Below are 19,059 nucleotides of genomic sequence, written 5' to 3'. Positions count from 1 at the left end.
AATTTTAAAACTTTTTAAAACTGAGGCAATAAAAAGCTTATGTAAAAATATTTATACATTTTTGGAATAATACATTTCAAAATGGGATTTTTTTTGTCTATGCTACAATTACAAATGTCAAAATATTCTCTATTATTTTCTGCATCTTCTTTTTGAGGGTCCAATTGCATTTTTACCTATATATAAAAGGTATCTCACCACTTGTCAGCAATGCCTTTCTATTATAACCAGAGGGATAACTTTGGTCAAAAGAAAGCCATATAAAAAACAGCAATAAGCAGCAGCCTTAGGAATTTCCCACTATGCAGGGAAAAATTATTAATCTAATGTATACTGCCAAGTATTCATTTAGAATTACTTCAAAATGACTTTTTTCTTCTACAATTAAATACTAAAGCCAAGAAGTTTAGCAATTACACATTAACTAATATATCCATTTTACTTCTCAATTGAGCATTACATATTAATGTTGGACAGTACTCTGCATTTCATTAACTTCAAGCTTGCCATGTCAACGTGGCAAAACCTCCCTCCAATTTGAGCTCCTCAGTTTGACTAGGCACAGTCAATCTATTCTAGCCCTATGTTACAATTAATGAACTAGCTTTGGTGCCACAAGATTCAATGTTATTAAAACATCAGAGTTAGAATTAGAGCATTTCCAAATTTATAAGAATTTGAATTCCTCATTCTTGAATTCCAAAATAATAATTACTAAGTTGAAAATTATTCAAAATCAAAATGCTTTTAAAAGAATGTAGAAGAGATTCCTTCAACGTCATGCCATTCTGATGATGTGACACTACAACCCGCCAAATCCCAGGCCAATATGATCCACAATCTATAGGAAAACAGAATCTTTAACTGTGACAGAATAAAGTACCCTATTAGAAGTGAAATATTAGAACCACTTTTAATAGCTGGAATCCTAAAATAAATTCTGCTAAGAAACTGAAAAACATTTCAGAATTGTGGAATTCTATTAGATTCAGGTAGTTTTCCTCAAAGTCATCTTTAATCTATTCAGGGAAGTAAACAATTATGTATTTTTGAAACAGACCCTAACAACTGTGTGCTGTTTGATATTTGCAATATCTACTGAATCTTCTAATCAAGTTTTTTTAAAAACTCAGCACTATAATTTCCAAGGACTTGAGTAAACCTGCTCAACAAAAAACACTGGCTCACCTTTTTTTTTGTTTTTTTACTCAGAGTTCTAGGCTGGCTGGGCCATGTGTAAATATGATGCGAAAGAACAGGGCATCAGCTGACAACTTGCTTAGGGAAAGTGACTCACATACAACATTTATCTGTTTAGATGCCTATATACAAGTCCTATGAGCTTGCAAGTCTTTTGCCCAAAACTACTGCCCCAGAAAAGAGGCCATGGGGTCATCTGGTCGCTGGCGCTTCATTTGGTACGCTTCCATTTCCTCCTCTGTTGGTTCTCGGTTTTCATACATGCTATTGTATGGTCTCTTTCTCTCATCCAATTGCATGATTTCTTTCACATGAAGGAGACGGGCTTCTTCTGCATTCAGTGCCTGAAAATACAAATTCACCACTGTGTTACAATTGTCCCTGGAATTACAACTATCCAGTAAGCAGATGGTAACACTCAATACGGTACAAAAAGTGAAGCTGTGCTAAAAGATACTCAGGAAAAGAAATGAGAAAGCTGGAAAAAGCTGCAATCCGTAATAGATCACATAGGTCATGTGAAACTCAGATCTGACCCAAAGGATTCCAGCGAATAGCCAATATAAAATCTTCAAGAGTTATATATCAGGACAGAATAAAAAATCATCTCACTATGAACACAGAAGCGAAACATTATATATTTGTCTTAAGCTAATAGTGTATAAATGATATTACGCTGCAAATTTATTCAAATTTCACACTACTAATAATTAATGCTAAATATAAAAGCTTCATCATCCACGGACTCTTTCAGTAATCAACAGGAACTTTCTCACATGGTTGTGAGAATACAGCTTGCTATTCCATAGACTGAGAATATGATCTCACAGTGGTATCAGAAGACAGAATAGGAATCTCTGATTCTCTTTTAAATCCAAGAAAACCAGAATTTAGTTCATTATGCCAATGTGTTATGATTGGAAAAGGCAATTTCTCTCCCTTAAACTCAATATGGGTTTGTGAAAATAAATATGGATATATGAAGATCTGCTGCTGGAAAGATAACTGATGGGAAAGAAGTTCTAGCATGGGAACTGAGAGAAATAAGCCTCCATTCTCATGTTGCAACTTGGTATGCCAGATAGTCTATGCACTTCAAGAGAATTTGAGGACAATGCAGTTGACAGTGATTTTATGCATACCTTTTTCAATTTCTCTTGTTTCTTTCTGTCCTCTCCCTCACTATCAGAACTTGTACTCTTCTTATGCTTTTTCTTTTTCTTCTTCTTTTCTTCTTTTTGTTTATGTTGGTGTATCTGTGGTAATGGGAAAGAGAATAATATAAATGTAGACAGACATGAATGTGGGTATTCTAAGCTACAGACAATAGGTACTTAAGGGAGTGACACATGATGACCCAGAAATTTCCTCCTAGGGCCAGATGCATGTATCTATATCACTTACCTGGCAGAGTCCTGTCCTACTTGAACGTTTCAAACAACTGCAACAGATGCATAATTGCCGTTGTACAATAGTTGCATTATAACTTACTAGAAAATGCTGTAATAGTTGTTACGTTTTCAGGACAAGGCAGAAATAAATAAACAGAAGGCCATCCACACTTTGCAACCTACTTTTCTTTTGCCTTAAGATCATGTCACTGAATAATGGCAGAACGTCTATTTTTTTTTACTTTTTGTAAATTAAGCAGTAAAATGTGTGGCACCCTCTCGTGTCTTATATATTTCACTTAATCTTCTGCCCTCTAAAACAGGAAAAAAATATTGGAGCTGCCACATCATGTTACATAATTATACGCTGCTATCCCTTCTGGGGCCTTTCCGGCTACTGGGAAAAAAAATTATAAATACACTCTGTATACCAAAATAGCTTCTCTTGTCCTTGACTGGCAATAGGCTTGTTAGAAAGCCATCCATTAGAAAGAAAACAAAACAATAAAAAGGCCCACCTCCATTAGTGTTTTGGGTTTGGTTAACTGCTCCTCCTCACACACTTCATTTGGCAATTCTTCACTGGCATTCTGTGTGTAGGAAAAAGAATGAGAAAAATCCAATTTCACAAAGAGAGTTAAGTATTAGGTTATTTTAAAAATGTTAATTTATATTCCAGTAAATAAACTATGTCTTACAGCAATTTCCTTTCCAGCTTCTCCTGTACAATATGAAAACTTGACAAATGAGTAGCAGCATTTATATCCCCATCTTCCTTCTTTCCAGTAAGAACCCCAAATACACTGCAAGGAAAACAAAGGTATTAACTGCTTATAACAAATGCTTGCAATTTCATGTAATGCATTTCATAAAAAGTTTTTTGATTCCCAAAGAGACTGCGATAAATTTTAAGAAATACTCTATTCCTGAAGAATGTATTATTTAAATTTCTATTCAGGTTTGGTACAACATTCTACAGCAGAAAAATGAGCAGAGACAATGAAAAATTGACTAATCAGTTCAGTTGTGTGTAATATGATAATTCTTTTGTATCTTCTATTATACTGGTTTATTTGAAAGATTTAGCATCTGCTTAATTCTACTAATGAAATCAATGGAATATAAATTGGATAGATTTCACTTGCAATATTTTTCACATTTTATAGATTAACTTTCTCTTTGCATTTAACCTTACCCAGTAAATATTAAATGCTTTCCTCATTGAATATTTTGAAATAAATAAGGAAAACAAACTGGCGGCTCAGTGAAAGTCAATCCTCTGTCAAAAGAAACAAGCTGCATCTAGAGTATCTTCAGTTTCAATTCTGCTAAAATGTCCTCTTGAAAAATGTTTCACAATGCTCTCTTATGAACCTATTCATGACTAACATCAAACATTCGTGATGACTAACACCATCCTGTTAGGAATGACTAACAAAAATTAGAGTCTTAATTTATAGATAACAAACTGATTGAACATTACAAACTGATTTCTCATGTTTTAAATCTGATTCTGAGTAAAGTTAGTAACCAGCCCCAATTCAATCATTTTAATTCTGCCACCAAAACTCCCTAATGGATCACATGCCAGCTAGCTAACTTTAACAGAACAAGACAATTAAGACAAGAATGTGGAGGAAAAGGAAAAGCATTGTACAGTATACATTTTCCTAAAGAAAACAATTCTAAAAAGTAATTTAAAAAATCACAGAAGCCAAAAACTATATTGTGTTCTAGATTTTTGCAATTGTAAATCTCAGAATAATTCTAAACAGAGAATCCTACCTAACTGTTCATTACTTGAAAATACTTATTTCTAATGGAAACAGAGGGTTTTTTTAATTTTAGATGAGACCAGGCAAATTTTAAATCAATGATAGCAATTCACTGAGAATGGCCTATTGAGGAGAGCACATGACAGGACAGGGATGAAGTTATCAGCACAGCAAGTCCTTGACTTATGACTATTCTTTCAGTGACTGATGTTATGATGGTGTTGAAAGAATGGTTATAATTGATCCTCAGAGTTTCAGCCATCCCTGCCCCCTACAGTCATATGATTGTGATCTGAACGCTTGGCAACTGGTTCACATTTACAATCAGTTGCAGCAGCCACGACCATGATTGCCATTTGTGACCTTCCCTCCTGGTTTCTTCATAGTCAATGGGGAAGCTGGCAGAGAAGGTTGTAAGTCATTAGGGTAAGTCTCCCCAACCTGTACAGCCTCCCATGGCTCCTCTGTGCTCATGCCGGCCCCATGCACCCTGTGTGCCCTCCGATTCCTAGGCCTCCTCCTGCAACCCCTTCTCAACCTGCACTCTTGCACCCACTCCCAGACCCACACAACTCTTACACACCCTTGTCCATGCTTCTTGTGTACCTCCTAGAGTCCCCTTTGCTCCCATCCAGCAGCGGCCACTTACTTCCCTGCAACCTGGAACTTGCCACCTGCTGTGGTTTCCCCAACGACTTTGGTTATGGGAAACCAGCAAGAAGTTACCTTGCCTCATGACTGTGGGATTTGGTTAATAGTGGCAATTGGGACTGCAGGGATTGCCATCACTAAGCAATGCAGAGGCTAGTTACCCTTATTCTATGCAGAAAATATTTGAAATTAGTTCAAGAACCACAAATTGCCAAGTTCTGTTTGAGGTGCTTACTGTGTGGTTGTTGATCATTACATCCTCCTCGTATTTAGAGCGAGCAACAGCCTTCTCTTGACCTTTAATAACTGTTCCATGTCTAGAATATTCCACATAGTCTTCTGTCTGAGCAAGTAACAATTCAGATGGTGGGGCATCCAGATGTTCTTGACCTCCATACTACAAGAAAAAAAAAAGAATTTTGAAAGATTCATTTGCAGGACTCCCGTTCCCTGAAGATATCTGCCCATTCATCAGATTGGATAGGGTGGAGAGGCTCCAGATTCCTTCCCTTAAATGTTGCTATCCAGCAAGTCCTAGGAAATGTGCCTCTTCCATAGTAGTCCCTGCCTTGTGGAACAGCCTGCCCCCAGGATCTGGTAGGCCCCCACCCTTTCAGCCTTCTGGACAACTGTAAAGTGCTGACTCTTCCCCTCCAAAGGTTGAAACAGGATCAGGTTGCGGCCTGGATGCAGTATGAAAGATGGTTCAGGTGCCAGGTTTTGGTTTTATTTTTCTGATCGCTTTTGTCTTTATTGTTATTATAAGCCACCCAGAGTTGTGGTATGAGTGACCATATACATTTTTCATATGAAAAAATATTTTTGTAGCATTTTACACACGGTCTTTGCATTTATGCTATGAGATTCCCAAAGTGGAGAGAGTACTGATAAAGTTATGATAAGCCACTTAGGACTGCTCAAAGTTACTATGGACTTCCCCCAAACATCCTTACAACCTGTTTCTGAAGTTCAGACACCCCTCCCTGGCCCCCTGGGCAACATGTTTAAAAAACTGTCTCAAAATCATTTGGGAATTTAAGGTACCATACAAAAAATAACAAAAGCCAAGAGTTACATAAGCTTACTCTGACTTTGAAGTTAGCTAGGTTTATCACTATAAAGATTTTAGCTTTCTCTGGTGATATGAGAGATTATTTCCATTTTTAATTGATTTATTCTTTAGTAATATTGATCTTGTAAAGTCTCTAATAAATTGATCATTTAATGAAGGTATCTTTTATGTACACTGAGCATCTATGCACCAAGACAAATTCCTTGAGTGTCCAATCACACTTGGCCAATAAAAATTCTATTCTGTTCTGTTCTGTTCTATTCTATTCTATTCTAATTAATTTAGAAATGGGAAATGATGCCATAGTGCAGCAAACATTTTTTTCCGAGTAAAATGGTAAAAAACTTTAAAAAGGGCATTCTGAAGGAGACTGAATGCCTGTTAATTTACCTTCTCCAAGATGCTTTCTTTCTGCTCATGTTTAAAGTCTTCTTTTTTCACTTTGAAGGATTTGTACAAGAGTTCAAGTTTTGTAGGATCTGCTTGAAGATGAACTTCAGAGCCTTTTTCATAGGCCTCCCAGGCGAATACTTTGAAAATTAAAGAAAGGAAAATATTTTCAGGTTTTTTGAAATACATGAACATTGAACTATTAACTAGCTTTTATTTAATAGGCACTTAGAAAATATTGTGAAAAAATTCTCTGTGAAGGAAACCCTAGAAAAGAGGATTCTTACTCTTTCCCATCCTCTGGGATGCTTCAAGAGACAAAGGGAGAATCAATATGGATTATCCCTGCCAGGTCCATTTTTAGGCCAAGGACCTGAGAGAGATAAAGGGGACTACAGGACATTTTACTTGGTACCATCCCATCCCTCCCTCCCTCCCTCGATATCATAAATTAATCCATTTCTAGCTCCAATCTGCTAAGAATTCATAAAAGTAAAGATAAAAGGTAAAGTTATTCCCTGTCTAGTCATGCCTGATTTTAAGGGGCAGTGTTTGTGTCCATTTCTTAGCTGAGGGAGCCAGATTTGTCTGAAGACATTTTTGGTGGTCATGTGATCAGCATGGCTACACACCAAAGACACACCGAACACTGTTAACTTTCCACAGAAGTGGTACATATTTCTCTACTTGCACTTGCATGCTTTCAAACTGCTAGGTGGGCAGAAACTGGGGCAAGTAAGGGGAGCTCACCCTGTCGCATGGCACTTGGGTCTCGAACCCAGTCTGTTAGCTTTCTATCTGACAAGCTCAGTGTCTTTAATCACTGAGCCATCACACCCCGTAAGAATTCATAAAAGTGCATATTTTCTTTTTGTGGTCAGTGGCCCTTTGACAGTACAAGGAAAGCATGCATGGACAGTCCTTGAAGAGTCTGGAAAGGTATATGCATAGTACCTTTCAAAAAAGCAATGGTTTTAATATACTTTGGAAGAGGGCACTGTTAAGAGGACTTTGCCTCTAGTATTCCCCCTCAACCTTTGTTTGGAAAATATAGTACCAAATATGACATAAACTGGGCATCTATGAGGGAGATGGACAGTTAAGTGTGATATATAAATGTTCTTACTTAAAGAATAATCTTATCTAAACAAATGTAACTTAAAAACAAGTGAGCAGCACTAAAAGATACACCTCAGATTTAGTACTTACACTGAGTTTGGGCCATAGAAATGGTAGCCCCCGTGTAACGCACGAAGTTATCTCCTGCATAACCGACTCTGTAAGCAAAAATAGTTTATTCCGTGAGTATTTACCTTGTAGTTCTATTTTGCACAAATGGAAGCAAAGCCAATACAAGGCCATTTTGATTAAAAAGTATAAATTTAATAACACCCATTCTTTGTTCATTAATGTGAATCTGGGATTCATTATTGCTTCTTCTATTGCATTTTGATTACATCAGCCAATCTTTTCCATCTTAAAATGTCATTTTGATTCATTATTGCTTCTCCTATTGCATTTTGATTACAGCAGCCAATCTTTTTGGTCTTAAAATGTCGTTTTAAATTACTTTATTAGTAATTTAGATCAATGTGCCGGCAGAGTAATTTGTAATTTATCTGTCATTAAAAGTACTATGAGAAACAATCTCCAAATAAAATCTGGGCAAGAAAAAAAGGTAGACATTTTTCTATAGCAAAACATCCATTTCAACTACATATGATTAAAAAGACTTTTTCCTATATGGCATGGTTATTCACTGAGAGTTAAAAGCTTTCTGAAAATAGTTACAGAAATCTGAGGTACTTATTTTACAGCAGAGTTATGCTGTAGGCAACTAATATTCATCTGTGTTCACTGCCAACTCTCCTAGTTTTCCAAGATCTACCAGCATTCCAGACAACCTGCTTTGAGGAAAGAGCACTATGACACTCTTCTCCCCCCCCCCCTTTTAACTTTTTCAAATTGAAGATCAACCAGGAGATCTTCCCATGTATCAGTTCTAGGGCAGTATATAAGACCATGTATTTGCTGAAGCAATTTGAATCTAACTTACTCGTCTGGATTCTTGCCTGCATTGGCATAAGGATTCTCCCTCATTGCTCTGGTTTTAGGATCATAGTAGGCAGAATTGGGATCTAGATTCCGTAGGTACTAAAGAGCAAGAACATAAACATATCAACTTGAAATTCTAATACAGCTAATAACACTATCAATTTAATGTAGCTATTCCGAGATTATCATGTAGAGGTACCAATAAAATCAGATAATCAATAATGTGAATTAGGCCAACCCAAAGTTAGGATGCATTACAGCTATCACCCATCAATGTATCCATAACCAGTTCTCTTTTATCCCTATAAGGAAGGGATTCTGTGGAAAGGGAGGATAGTTGAAATTCTGTATCTTGGATTATTTTGATTATTTTACACAGTACTGAATGATTGACACTGTATTTACACTACTACGTCGCATATGCTGAATTCACACAGTATCTTAAACCATAGAGTGGCATACTTAGTTACTACCTGATGATACTACTGATGTGACAGGAAGATAAGCGGAAGAAAGTTGTGCTTTCAGAATACTATGGAGAATATCAGCTTCAAAATGACATTTCTTGATGTTGTCCAGCTTACTTTAGCAATGTCCTCTCGAATTCGCAAGTTTCGGACTGTAATGCGTCTTTTGGAGTCAAAATTCTGTCCAGGCATATCAATGTCATCTGCATATTTGTCTTCATCTTCGTCTTCACTGTTATGATCTCTTTCCTAAAAAGAGAGAGATTGGCATTTAACTAACTGGTGTGATTTCATTTGTATCAGTAACAAATACATATACCAAATTTTAGGTGAATTTTTAAAAAAAAATATACTAATATCAATATAATTCTATTAGTGAAGGACTGAATTATTTAAAGCTTGAGATTGCTAGGTATTTAAGTTCTACTTTGGGCCAAAGTTTCATTATATCACTTTCCTGAAAAACTGCAGCTGTAACGAGAGATGAAACTATATATTTCCATATAAGAAGGCAAGATGATAAAGGCTACTTAAAAATCAAGGAATGCCACACAGAATATCGAATTCTTTATGTGAAAGACATATTTATATATATAAAAAACCCTTGCATTTTGTTATGTATTTTTTTAAAAAAGCAACACTCTCACCGTTTGTGAATTTGGTTCCTCTTCTCCCCATCGATGACGTGGGGAGTTCTGGAGAAAACAAACAAAAACAATCTCTCAAAATCAGCACAATCACAGTAACTATACAGTGAAGTTATCAGAAGAAATGTTATATTGTTTGAGAAAAGGCATTCTGAAAAGAAAGGCCTCTACTTGGTCTCAAGCTAGACCCCAGGTGGATTATTAGCTTCAAGCCATTTTATTTATCTAACACTCTTTCCTCAAAATAGCTTTTGACAGTTCATTCTTTCATGCTTTCTTAGTCACAAAACAGATAACTAAAATATTTCTTAAATTTCATACCCACTCTTAAAATCAAGAACTGAGACATTAATATTTTTATAATATAAAATAAGTGCTACAGTAAACCAATTTTAATGCAACAGTTTAAATTAAATTGGCTTCTAATTTAGATTTTAAAAGTAGTTGTTAACAGGAGATAAGGAATCAAAATGGATCATAGCACCTATGATGGCATCCTTGTGTTGGTTATGTAAAAACCCAGTATGAAATAAAACTTCATCATTACTAAAAAGAACACATGCTCATATATAGAGAGAAATGAGTCCATTCTGCGTGCAATGTTAATCTCCGAAATCACAGGTAGCCAGTGATGCAAACACACTCTTGCCAAAACTTGGGGAGTTGCTGCAAACCAGAATAAGAAACGTTTAGCTACCTAAATAAATAATTAGGTTTCCAGAAAAATAAATTCCAAACAATGAAATATCTTTTCAGCCTGAAAAGCTTTGATTCCTCACATTCAGAAGAATTATATAAAGTTTACACTGCCATCTAGTGAAGCAATTAAGAATTTAGTGCAAAGAGAAAGAAGCCCATGCATTCCTTTAACTCAGTTACGGGAGAAAACTTTTGTGTCAACCTACTAGTTAGAAAAATATGTTTAAAAAACAGGAAAACATTGCCGTATCCTTCTATTTAGATGTTCTTTTCCCCTGACTTACCACTTGCTCCGTCAGTTTTCCTGAAGCCAGTTCCTCCTGCAGTTTCTGAGCTTTGAGTGTGCGTTTAGCCTGTACATTAAAGAAAAAACAGGGTTAGTATTCCTCTTAAAAGGTTTCCTAACCACCCCATACTTATCATGAAATAATAAATGTTTTTCTTGGTTTTTGATGAGCAAGGTATAGTTTAGAGTCAACAATACCGAAGTGTAAGCAATTTACAGACAGAAAATGGACTTATGTCTAACTTAGCCTTTTTCCCCCATCTTTACTCGTTTGCTAAACTCTGTGTGAAATCTGTTCCCCCATTTCTTCAATGACTTTCTCAAGACTTAAGAATGTTTAGCCTCTTTGGTGTCATAATCAGAGGCAGCCAACGAGAAAATATCAATGAAATCAAAAGTAAAGGCAGCCAAAGATTCACCATGGTTCCCTTCAAACCATGTGTAGGGGGATGCACCTTCCTCGTCTCCTTTTTTTAGTAATGTAAATACTTTGTGGTTAATTGTTGACTAACCAAGTTTGGGGAAGGGGGAAATCTTAATTATTAGAGAAAGGTGCTGCTTAATGAAAGAGTACTTAGTTTATATGCAAACATGAACAGGTACAGTATATCCCCAGGGTCTCCAAGCACGGAGGAGGAAAAATCTTATCTGAATACTTGGAAAATTAAAGTAAACGAATCAATAACAGTTTCTGACACTATTTTAGAAACATATCTATATGTTATATTAGCACAAGAGTCAGTTCTGGATAATATGTTATTTATTTTTATACCAACATGACACAATTAGACAAAGATACTGTTGATGTTATATCCAAAGAGAAAAAAACAACATTCTACTTACTAGATCAACCTTGGAATATTCTTCCACAATCTTCATATGCTCTTCTGGGTTATAACCATTCCAACGGTCTCTTTTCCCATCATAGTCAAACATCAATTGAGGCTGCATATGCTCATCTGCTGCAATGTTAGTTCCTGTAAATTTTGCTCCAACTTTTCTAGGTCTCTGCAGGGAACAATATGCAATGAAATCTTTGCTTCTCAGCAAGAAAACTGCCTACAATTATTCCTAATGTTTCTTAGCAGACATTAGGGAAACATAGCCCCTCCATCTTCACATAGCACTGATGTTTTTTTTCTATCTTTTCCTTCCTGCAGACTCTTCCCTAGTGGCATTAAGTTTTTTCCATGTGTAATGCAGCTACTATATTTATGTGACTGAACTACAGTTCCACTGTTAACGCTGAAATCAAGGGACAAATGAATATAACTCCTTCCAAAAAAAGTAACTGCTTTGATTTCTTTTAAATGAAATGTACTAATTAGTACTAAACTAAAATGTTGTTAATAAAGAAATAAACAGGAGCTTCAAAGACCTAAAATTTGGAATGATAAACTAAAATCCCATTGGTCCATTCATTGTGACCTGGACCACCATATCCCATGGTAACCTCACTGCAATAGCTGCCCAAGAATATGCCTTATTCTCTGTCATGGGGTGGAAACTTGAATTTTCTGACATCCAAAGTTCTTCTGGTTCTTTGTGATTGAAAAATATGGGAAAGCCAGTTTAACAATCGCAAATAGCCTTGATTTAGTTATATTTAACAACATAGTCGATTCTCTTGCTACTTTACTGAATTCAGCTACCTTTTTGAAAAGTGGTTCCTGTTTGCCATCTGATTAACCTCTTCCTCATGCAGGCAGTCCTTTTTTAACAACCGTTTGTTCAATGACCATTCAAAATTACAGCGGCATTGAACAAATAGGATTTATGTCTGGCCCACACCTGTTGTAAGTGCCTCCATGGTCACGTGATCAGAATTTAGGCATTTGGCAGACTTCTTACAACTACAGAGATACTACAACTCTACCCACCGGCCTATCTCCCCAATATCTTTGCCATTTCTGCTACCCTGCACAGTGGCATTTTTTGGCAGCAGTGCTGGGACTGAAGTAGAGGCCTGGAGCCTTTAGCAGTATCAGCCAACTGCTGCCTCCAAGCCTCTACTTCAGGCCTGGTGCTGCTGCTTCTTTTGCAAAACCCCTGCCACTCCCACAGCTGATCTTCATCATCTTTTTCCTTCCACTGTTGATGAGGCACACCTCAGGCAGAGGCAGCTCAGGTTTCAAAAGGCAAGCTTGAGCTGCCTCTGCCTGTATGGAGAACATACAATGAAGAGTTAAAAAGAAGCGATGCAGAGGGAGAGAATTACAGCAACTGTTTCAAAATGCATGTGCTGAGGATGGAAAAAGGAAAAAAAAAATGCCACTGGAATTCTCCCATGTGGCCTAGCAAGAGAGGCTTTCTCTCTTTTCTTTCCGCCACCTCCTGAGCTCTGTAGATCTTCATAAGCAAGCACTGTGATCAGAAGGTCGAATGACCATGTGAGTTTTGTAGAATTTGTAACGTTGAAACAGGGTCGTAAATATTTTGGGAGAGGGGGGGTCTGTTGTAATGGTCATTAAATAAACTGTACTTTGAAGATTACCTGTATATATATATATAATTAAAAACATATTTTCATTTTGAAAAAAAATCCAAGACGGTAAAACAAAAAGAAACTTATTATGGAGGGTTTCACTTCTGTTCTTATGTTCCATGCTCTTGAGTTCCATAGAGCTCTATTAGATACTAATTTTTAAAATCCACACAGACTACAAAATTTTACCTGAGACATAGGGTCATATTTCTTTTATGGAATGTTATTTACCTCTAGGCAATCTTTCTTTTTATGGGTCAATGCACCACAGTTCTCACAAGCACCTTTACGATATTTGGTTGCAACAGCATTCTAAAGACAAAAAGAAATACCAAGTCATTTGTAGTTCTCTCCTATATGAGAATACAGAATATGGTAGGCCCATTCTAACTTTACAAAGAAATTATCTAACTATATAAATTACTCTGAAATGCTAATTGCAGGGAATTTTTAGCCAGACATAGCTAACAAACTATGACCCTTCACATTTGAATCTAAGAAAATGTAACAATCACCGAATTTGACTTTTCGAACACATCATAATAAAAAAAGCACATCAACTTAGCTAACTTTTATTAATCCTTGTACAACAGTATCACTTTTATAGATACCTACCTCTTTAACTCCTCGCTTATACCATTCTCCTAGTGATGTAAATTCTTCTTGTTTCTCTGGTTGAGGTCTCTGATGTTTCAGTGTAGGCCTTTTTGAAGGATCTATGTACCATGGTACTGAGGAAATATACTGGGGAATATGAGGATTGATGTCTCTGTAATAAGTAGTGTTACAATTAGATGAGAATTTAAGTTCCAGTCATTAAGTTGAAATCACTTATTTTCCATTTTTTAAAAGAACCACTTCCATCATACCATACTTTTAAGATTTTTTTTTTTTATTCAAAAAGTTTTACAAAATTTTTTTCCCCCTTTCCCCCCCTCCTCTCCCCTCCCTTCACAACCCCCCTCCCCCGACTTCCCGGAACGAGCACAAGGTATAGTTAAAATAAAACAAACATATGCTAAAAATTTTCATCCCAACTTAATTATACCCCTACAATCATCAATTCCTAACTTCCCCCAAAAACAATCAAGAATAATACATCATAATCATTCAAAAACAGTCTGATAACTCTTAATCTGATATCTACGTTGAATATAGTCAATCCATTTTTTCCATTCCTTTAAGTATCTTTCTTGCGTATTGTCTTTCAAAAAGGCTGATATCTTCGCCATCTCAGCCAAATTGGCAACTTTCAATATCCATTCTTCTATTGTTGGTACTTCTTTTTCTTCCAATATTGTCCTATTAGTAATCTTGCTGTTATTAGATTTAAAATCAATTTAGTCTCAATTACTGTACAATCCGTAATAATTCCCAACAAGAAAAATTATGCAGGAACTTTATCTTCTTTTTCAAAACATTTTGTAAAATCCACCAAATTTTTATCCAAAAGGCCTTTATGTCCTTACAAGTCCACCAAATGTGAAAACATGTAGCATCATCACAATTACATCTCCAACATTTTGCTTGCATATCTGGATACATACACGATAATTTTTTAGGATCTAGATGCCATCTATAAAACATTTTATAAAATTTTTCCCTCAGATTCTGTGCCTGCGTGAATTTAACATTTCTAACCCAAATTTTTTCCCAAGTTTCCAATAATATTGGCTCCTGAAAATTTTGTGCCCACTTTATCATACAGTCCTTTACCAAGTCCCTTTCAGAATCTATTTCAAGTAACACATTATACAATCTCTTTATATGCTCCTGAGACTGATTTCTAATTTGCTTTATCAAATTTCCCTCGTTCTGCTCTATACCAATTCAGGGTTTAAGGTAAATCAGAAAAAGACAAAAGTGATAATAAAAAATATGGCCAGACAACAGAAAGAAAGACTAGAGGAAATAACAGGATTTGAAATTGTAAAGAAGGTTAAGTACTTAGGGGTTTATATTACATCGTCAAATGTGAAATTGTATAAGAATAACTATGAGGTTTTATGGCAAAAAGTTCAGAAGGAGTTGATTGTTTGGAAAAAATTGCAATTATCTTTGCTGGGGAGAATTGCTGCTATTAAAATGAATGTTTTACCTAGATTTTTATTCCTCTTTCAGATGATACCAATAATTAAGAAAGATAAGAATCTTGAGGAATGGCAGAAGGGAATTAACAAATTCATATGGGAAGGTAAAAAAGCTAGGGTTAAAATGAAAATAATTCAAGATTCTCGGAAAAGGGGAGGTTTAAAAATGCCTAATTTTAAATTATATTATGAAGCAGCTGCTCTCTCTGCAATAAGTGATTGGTTTAATTTAACAGAGGACAGAATTTTGAATATAGAAGGTTATGATTTGCTATATGGATGGCATGCATATTTAATTTATGACAAAAAAGTGGATAAGGCCTTTAAAAATCATGTGCTAAGAAATGCCCTTCATGTGTTTGGAATAAATACTCTTATAAACTTAATTATAAGGTTCCTATATGGGCAAGTCCTAGACATACAATAGAAAATATAAATATAGAACAGAATCAGGAAATGATTACATATAAAGATCTTTTGTATACTGAAAGAGGTAATTTGCAATTAAAATCTCTGCAAGTATTAAGAGAGGAAGGGAAAAATTATACTTGGTTTCAATATGAGCAACTACGTGCTAGATGGAAGGAAGATCAGAAAATTGGTACTTTTAAGATCTTAACTGGAACTTTATTTGTATGATATGGGGGATGGAGCAAATGTCAATATTCCAGAAAAACCCCATGCCAAGTAAAAACTCCAAAGCACGCATTTTTCAAGGTTTTTTTACTAGGATAGGTAAACTGGCACAAATAGGTAAACATCCAAATTTTCACAGATGTACACCTCATACCTAATAAAATATCTTCATCTACATTATCACAAGCTTTCTGTACAAAGATTCTGTCTCTGATTGGCTTTCCTGTTCTTTGTCTCCCAGTGATTGGCACAGAAACCAAGGGAGCATTCTGGCCAATACTAAGATCTTCTTTGTCAACACCAAAATGCTGTCTTATTATTAGGTTAGGACTAAGACTCCTCCCACTTAAATCAATGAGGTCTTGATCCTAACCTAATAGTATCAGAAGTGTCTTGGAGTCCAAAATTTTTAAAATTCTGAACTAGAGAATGTATTGTAATCTCTAACCTAATAGTATCAGAAGTGTCTTGGAGTCCAAAATTTTTAAAATTCTGAACTAGAGAATGTATTGTAATCTCTTTTGATTCTAGCCATATTAAATTTGACATTACAAATTTAAGTACTCCCAATGGCCTACCCTAGTCTAGAAAAGGTTAGGAAAATGCAGCATAGATCAAAGATAGAAATCAGTAACTTTATTCACTTCATAATTGAGATCAATATCTGCTAATCTTTCAGAAGAAATTCTTCACTTAGTTTTGTTATAATATGCTAAAAAAACTAAAGAAAGTTGTATTGGGATTACAAATAATACTTACTTTCCTTCTTCATCGACTTCAGCTGGTGCATTTCCCAGTTTTCGTTGTTCTTCCAATTCCTTCTTCTTCCTCCAATCTTCTCTTGTCATCTTCTTGGGTTCTTCCAAGCCATTTGATCCTCCAGGAGGATTAGCAGCTATAGTTTCCATGTTCCCAGATTCTGTTCTTTGGCCTATTAACAAATATATGTTTGTATTTGTTAATAGGTTTTCAAAATATTTTAATAAATGCTAAAAATGTCCTGACCATTTTTGATTAATTAATCTAGCCTGAAAAGCAAATTCTCTCCCAAGGATATCAAGATGTAGATGAGTGTGGAAGACCAATTTTTTTCTTTGACAGCAATCCATGGATCGCAAAATATCTTGCATTTTTCTTTGCCTTCTGGAGACATTACAAACTTTCTTTTTTACAAACTTACATAAAATAGAAATATGGGAAATGAGCTTTAATGGTATGGATTTCGGCATCATTTGTACAGGCATTCTCAATTTATGACAGATCAGAAAAATAGAACTTACAGCCCGAATTCAAAGTTCTGATGTCTTGTGACATCCCACCCCCCATGTCCAGTCACATGACCATATTTTGGGCATTAGCAACCAGTTTGTATTTATGCAGCACCCTGCAATGACATGACTGAAACTAGTGTTTATTCCAGATTCTGGCAAAAACCACTCTATAGTGATCAATGGGTTCACTTAATGAGCATGGTGTTTGTTTTACAACTGCCACAAAACAGGTCATAAAATTGGGTATGGGCACGTTGTGACCTGCTTTATGACCATCACAATTTACATACAAAATTGTGGGCTCAATTGCAACTCAAGGACTTATCTGTGTGCTGATTGTACCCAATCACACCTAGTCAATAAAGAATTCTATTCTATCATACCATACATCTCTACCCATGCTAGGTAGGTTATAGTGTTCAGGAGTTTGGTCAGCCCTGGGACGCTCTACGGGCATGGCTGGGGAGAAATTGGCTGTGAGTCAACTCTACCAAGACACAATGTTTGTGGGTCATTGTCCCTCCATTGTATGGACAAGGTAACCCTCCAGACAGAACTGTTGTGCAATTTGGGGATCCTTCAGTGCAACTGGTCCAGAATGGGTGACCTGTGCTTGCCCCAGGTTATAGTGCGACTGTTGCAGTGTGGACTGGCTCCCAGCTGCTTTATAGGTGCTGCTTATCACCTTTAAAGAAATACATGGCACAGGATGAGTTACTCATGGGACTGTCTCTCTCTGAGGGCATCTGCCATCCCATTAGCTGACCTGGGTGAGTTCCAGTTCCCTTCCTTTAAAGGCTGTCATCTGTTGGGGCTTTAGAGACACACCTTCTCTACAGCTGGTCCTGACCATTGGAAGGCTTTTAGCCTTCCAGAAGGCTATGAAGACCACCTGGCTCTTACCCCAAATACTGGGCTTGGATGGGGGTTGAGTCATGAAATTAATGGTGTAGTTGGTCTGGCATCTGACGGGAAGGGTTGTTCTGTTGTTACTCTGGTTTTGCGAGAGAGTATGCGAGACAGATAGCCATATAAATTCTAAAATACATTCGCAAATATGGTGTAAAGTATCATCGAAAGCATTCCCAGCCACCTTCCCTTTGATACCTTCCCTTAAGTCCGATTAGTTAATATGCTGCTTTTCTAAATTGGGGCAGCTGCCTTAGTCCAGGGGTCTCCAACCGTGACAACTTTAAGTCTTCAAGTCCCAGCAAAGCTGGCTGGGGAATTCTGGGAGTTGAAGTCCGCCAGGCTTAAAATTGCCAAAGTTGGAGACCACTGAACTGGTCGGCTCGAAGAGTTTTGGGCTCTAACTCCCATCAGCCCCAGTCAACCTGCCCAATAACACCAGGACTACGAAACCTATAATCCAAACTCCCGGCCAGCTTTAGTCGCCTTGAGCTTATATAGCAGCGGCGTAACTGGAATTCGCTCCCGTTTGATGAAACTTAAAAATTAAGAGTTCTGAACTTCCCGTGTCTCATTAAACGAAGAGACGCGGAATTTAACTACCTACGAAGTAACTTAACCCGGATTAAGTTCCACGTGTAAAATACACACCGGTTGCAGGTGTCACCCGGGAAAAAGCCAATCAGCCCCGATAAGTCTCACCGACCCAAAGGAGAACAGTCGCCACTCACCCAAGCCGCAGATCAGCCTTCCTGCGTCACAGGACCTACGACGCTCATTAAGCCTCTCACTTCCGGTGTCTTTCCGCTTCCCACAATGCAGCGCGCCCATCTTCTCGCTACTCCTTAAAGGGGCCGCGCTCTTAGTTTAAAAACGCTCAGCTTTCATCCAACGGCGTTCCATTCCCGGGCTTTGGCTTTAGGTAACCAACTCTTTTGCCGGACGTAAATTTAAAGCTCTTCAGAGTCGGCCTTTCAAAGCCGGTGGAGTTTTATTCCCAAACAAATCTCTTATATTTGTAAAGCTCCGAGGATC

General features: G+C 36.7%; 2 protein-coding genes across 4 annotated transcripts in view; one reads left to right on the top strand and one right to left on the bottom strand.

The window, feature by feature from the left end:
* Positions 1-18,903, bottom strand: SLU7 (SLU7 homolog, splicing factor). 2 transcript variants are annotated; one of them, XM_058170340.1, is made up of 16 exons: positions 18,756-18,903; positions 16,604-16,775; positions 13,734-13,887; positions 13,350-13,430; positions 11,477-11,641; positions 10,632-10,700; positions 9,649-9,696; positions 9,119-9,250; positions 8,536-8,633; positions 7,689-7,756; positions 6,480-6,619; positions 5,253-5,414; positions 3,290-3,394; positions 3,110-3,181; positions 2,343-2,456; positions 1-1,544 (listed from the first exon to the last, which is right to left on the bottom strand). In XM_058170340.1, the coding sequence occupies exons 1-16, from the start codon at positions 18,853-18,855 to the stop codon at positions 1,365-1,367; spliced, it is 1,860 nt and encodes a 619-aa protein (XP_058026323.1). In that variant the 5' UTR covers positions 18,856-18,903; the 3' UTR covers positions 1-1,364. The 2 variants fall into 2 exon arrangements, with proteins under 2 accessions (XP_058026323.1, XP_058026324.1); XM_058170341.1 differs by having other exon boundaries at positions 18,676-18,799.
* PTTG1 (PTTG1 regulator of sister chromatid separation, securin) overlaps positions 1-19,059 on the top strand; it is a 37,050-nt gene that overhangs the window by 7,231 nt on the left and 10,760 nt on the right. The window contains exon 1 of one of the 2 annotated variants that reach the window (XM_058170345.1): positions 18,880-18,946. The exons of the other annotated variant lie outside the window; for it this stretch is intronic. The gene's annotated coding sequence lies outside the window, so the exon portion shown is untranslated. Of the gene's footprint in view, positions 1-18,879; positions 18,947-19,059 lie in introns of those variants that run through there. 2 annotated transcript variants of the gene reach the window in all.

This window comes from Ahaetulla prasina, chromosome 2 (assembly GCF_028640845.1).
Source record: "Ahaetulla prasina isolate Xishuangbanna chromosome 2, ASM2864084v1, whole genome shotgun sequence".
Classification (NCBI taxonomy): domain Eukaryota; kingdom Metazoa; phylum Chordata; class Lepidosauria; order Squamata; family Colubridae; genus Ahaetulla; species Ahaetulla prasina.
Note: the sequence above shows the minus strand (reverse complement) of the source record. Positions and strands in the feature narration are given on the sequence as shown.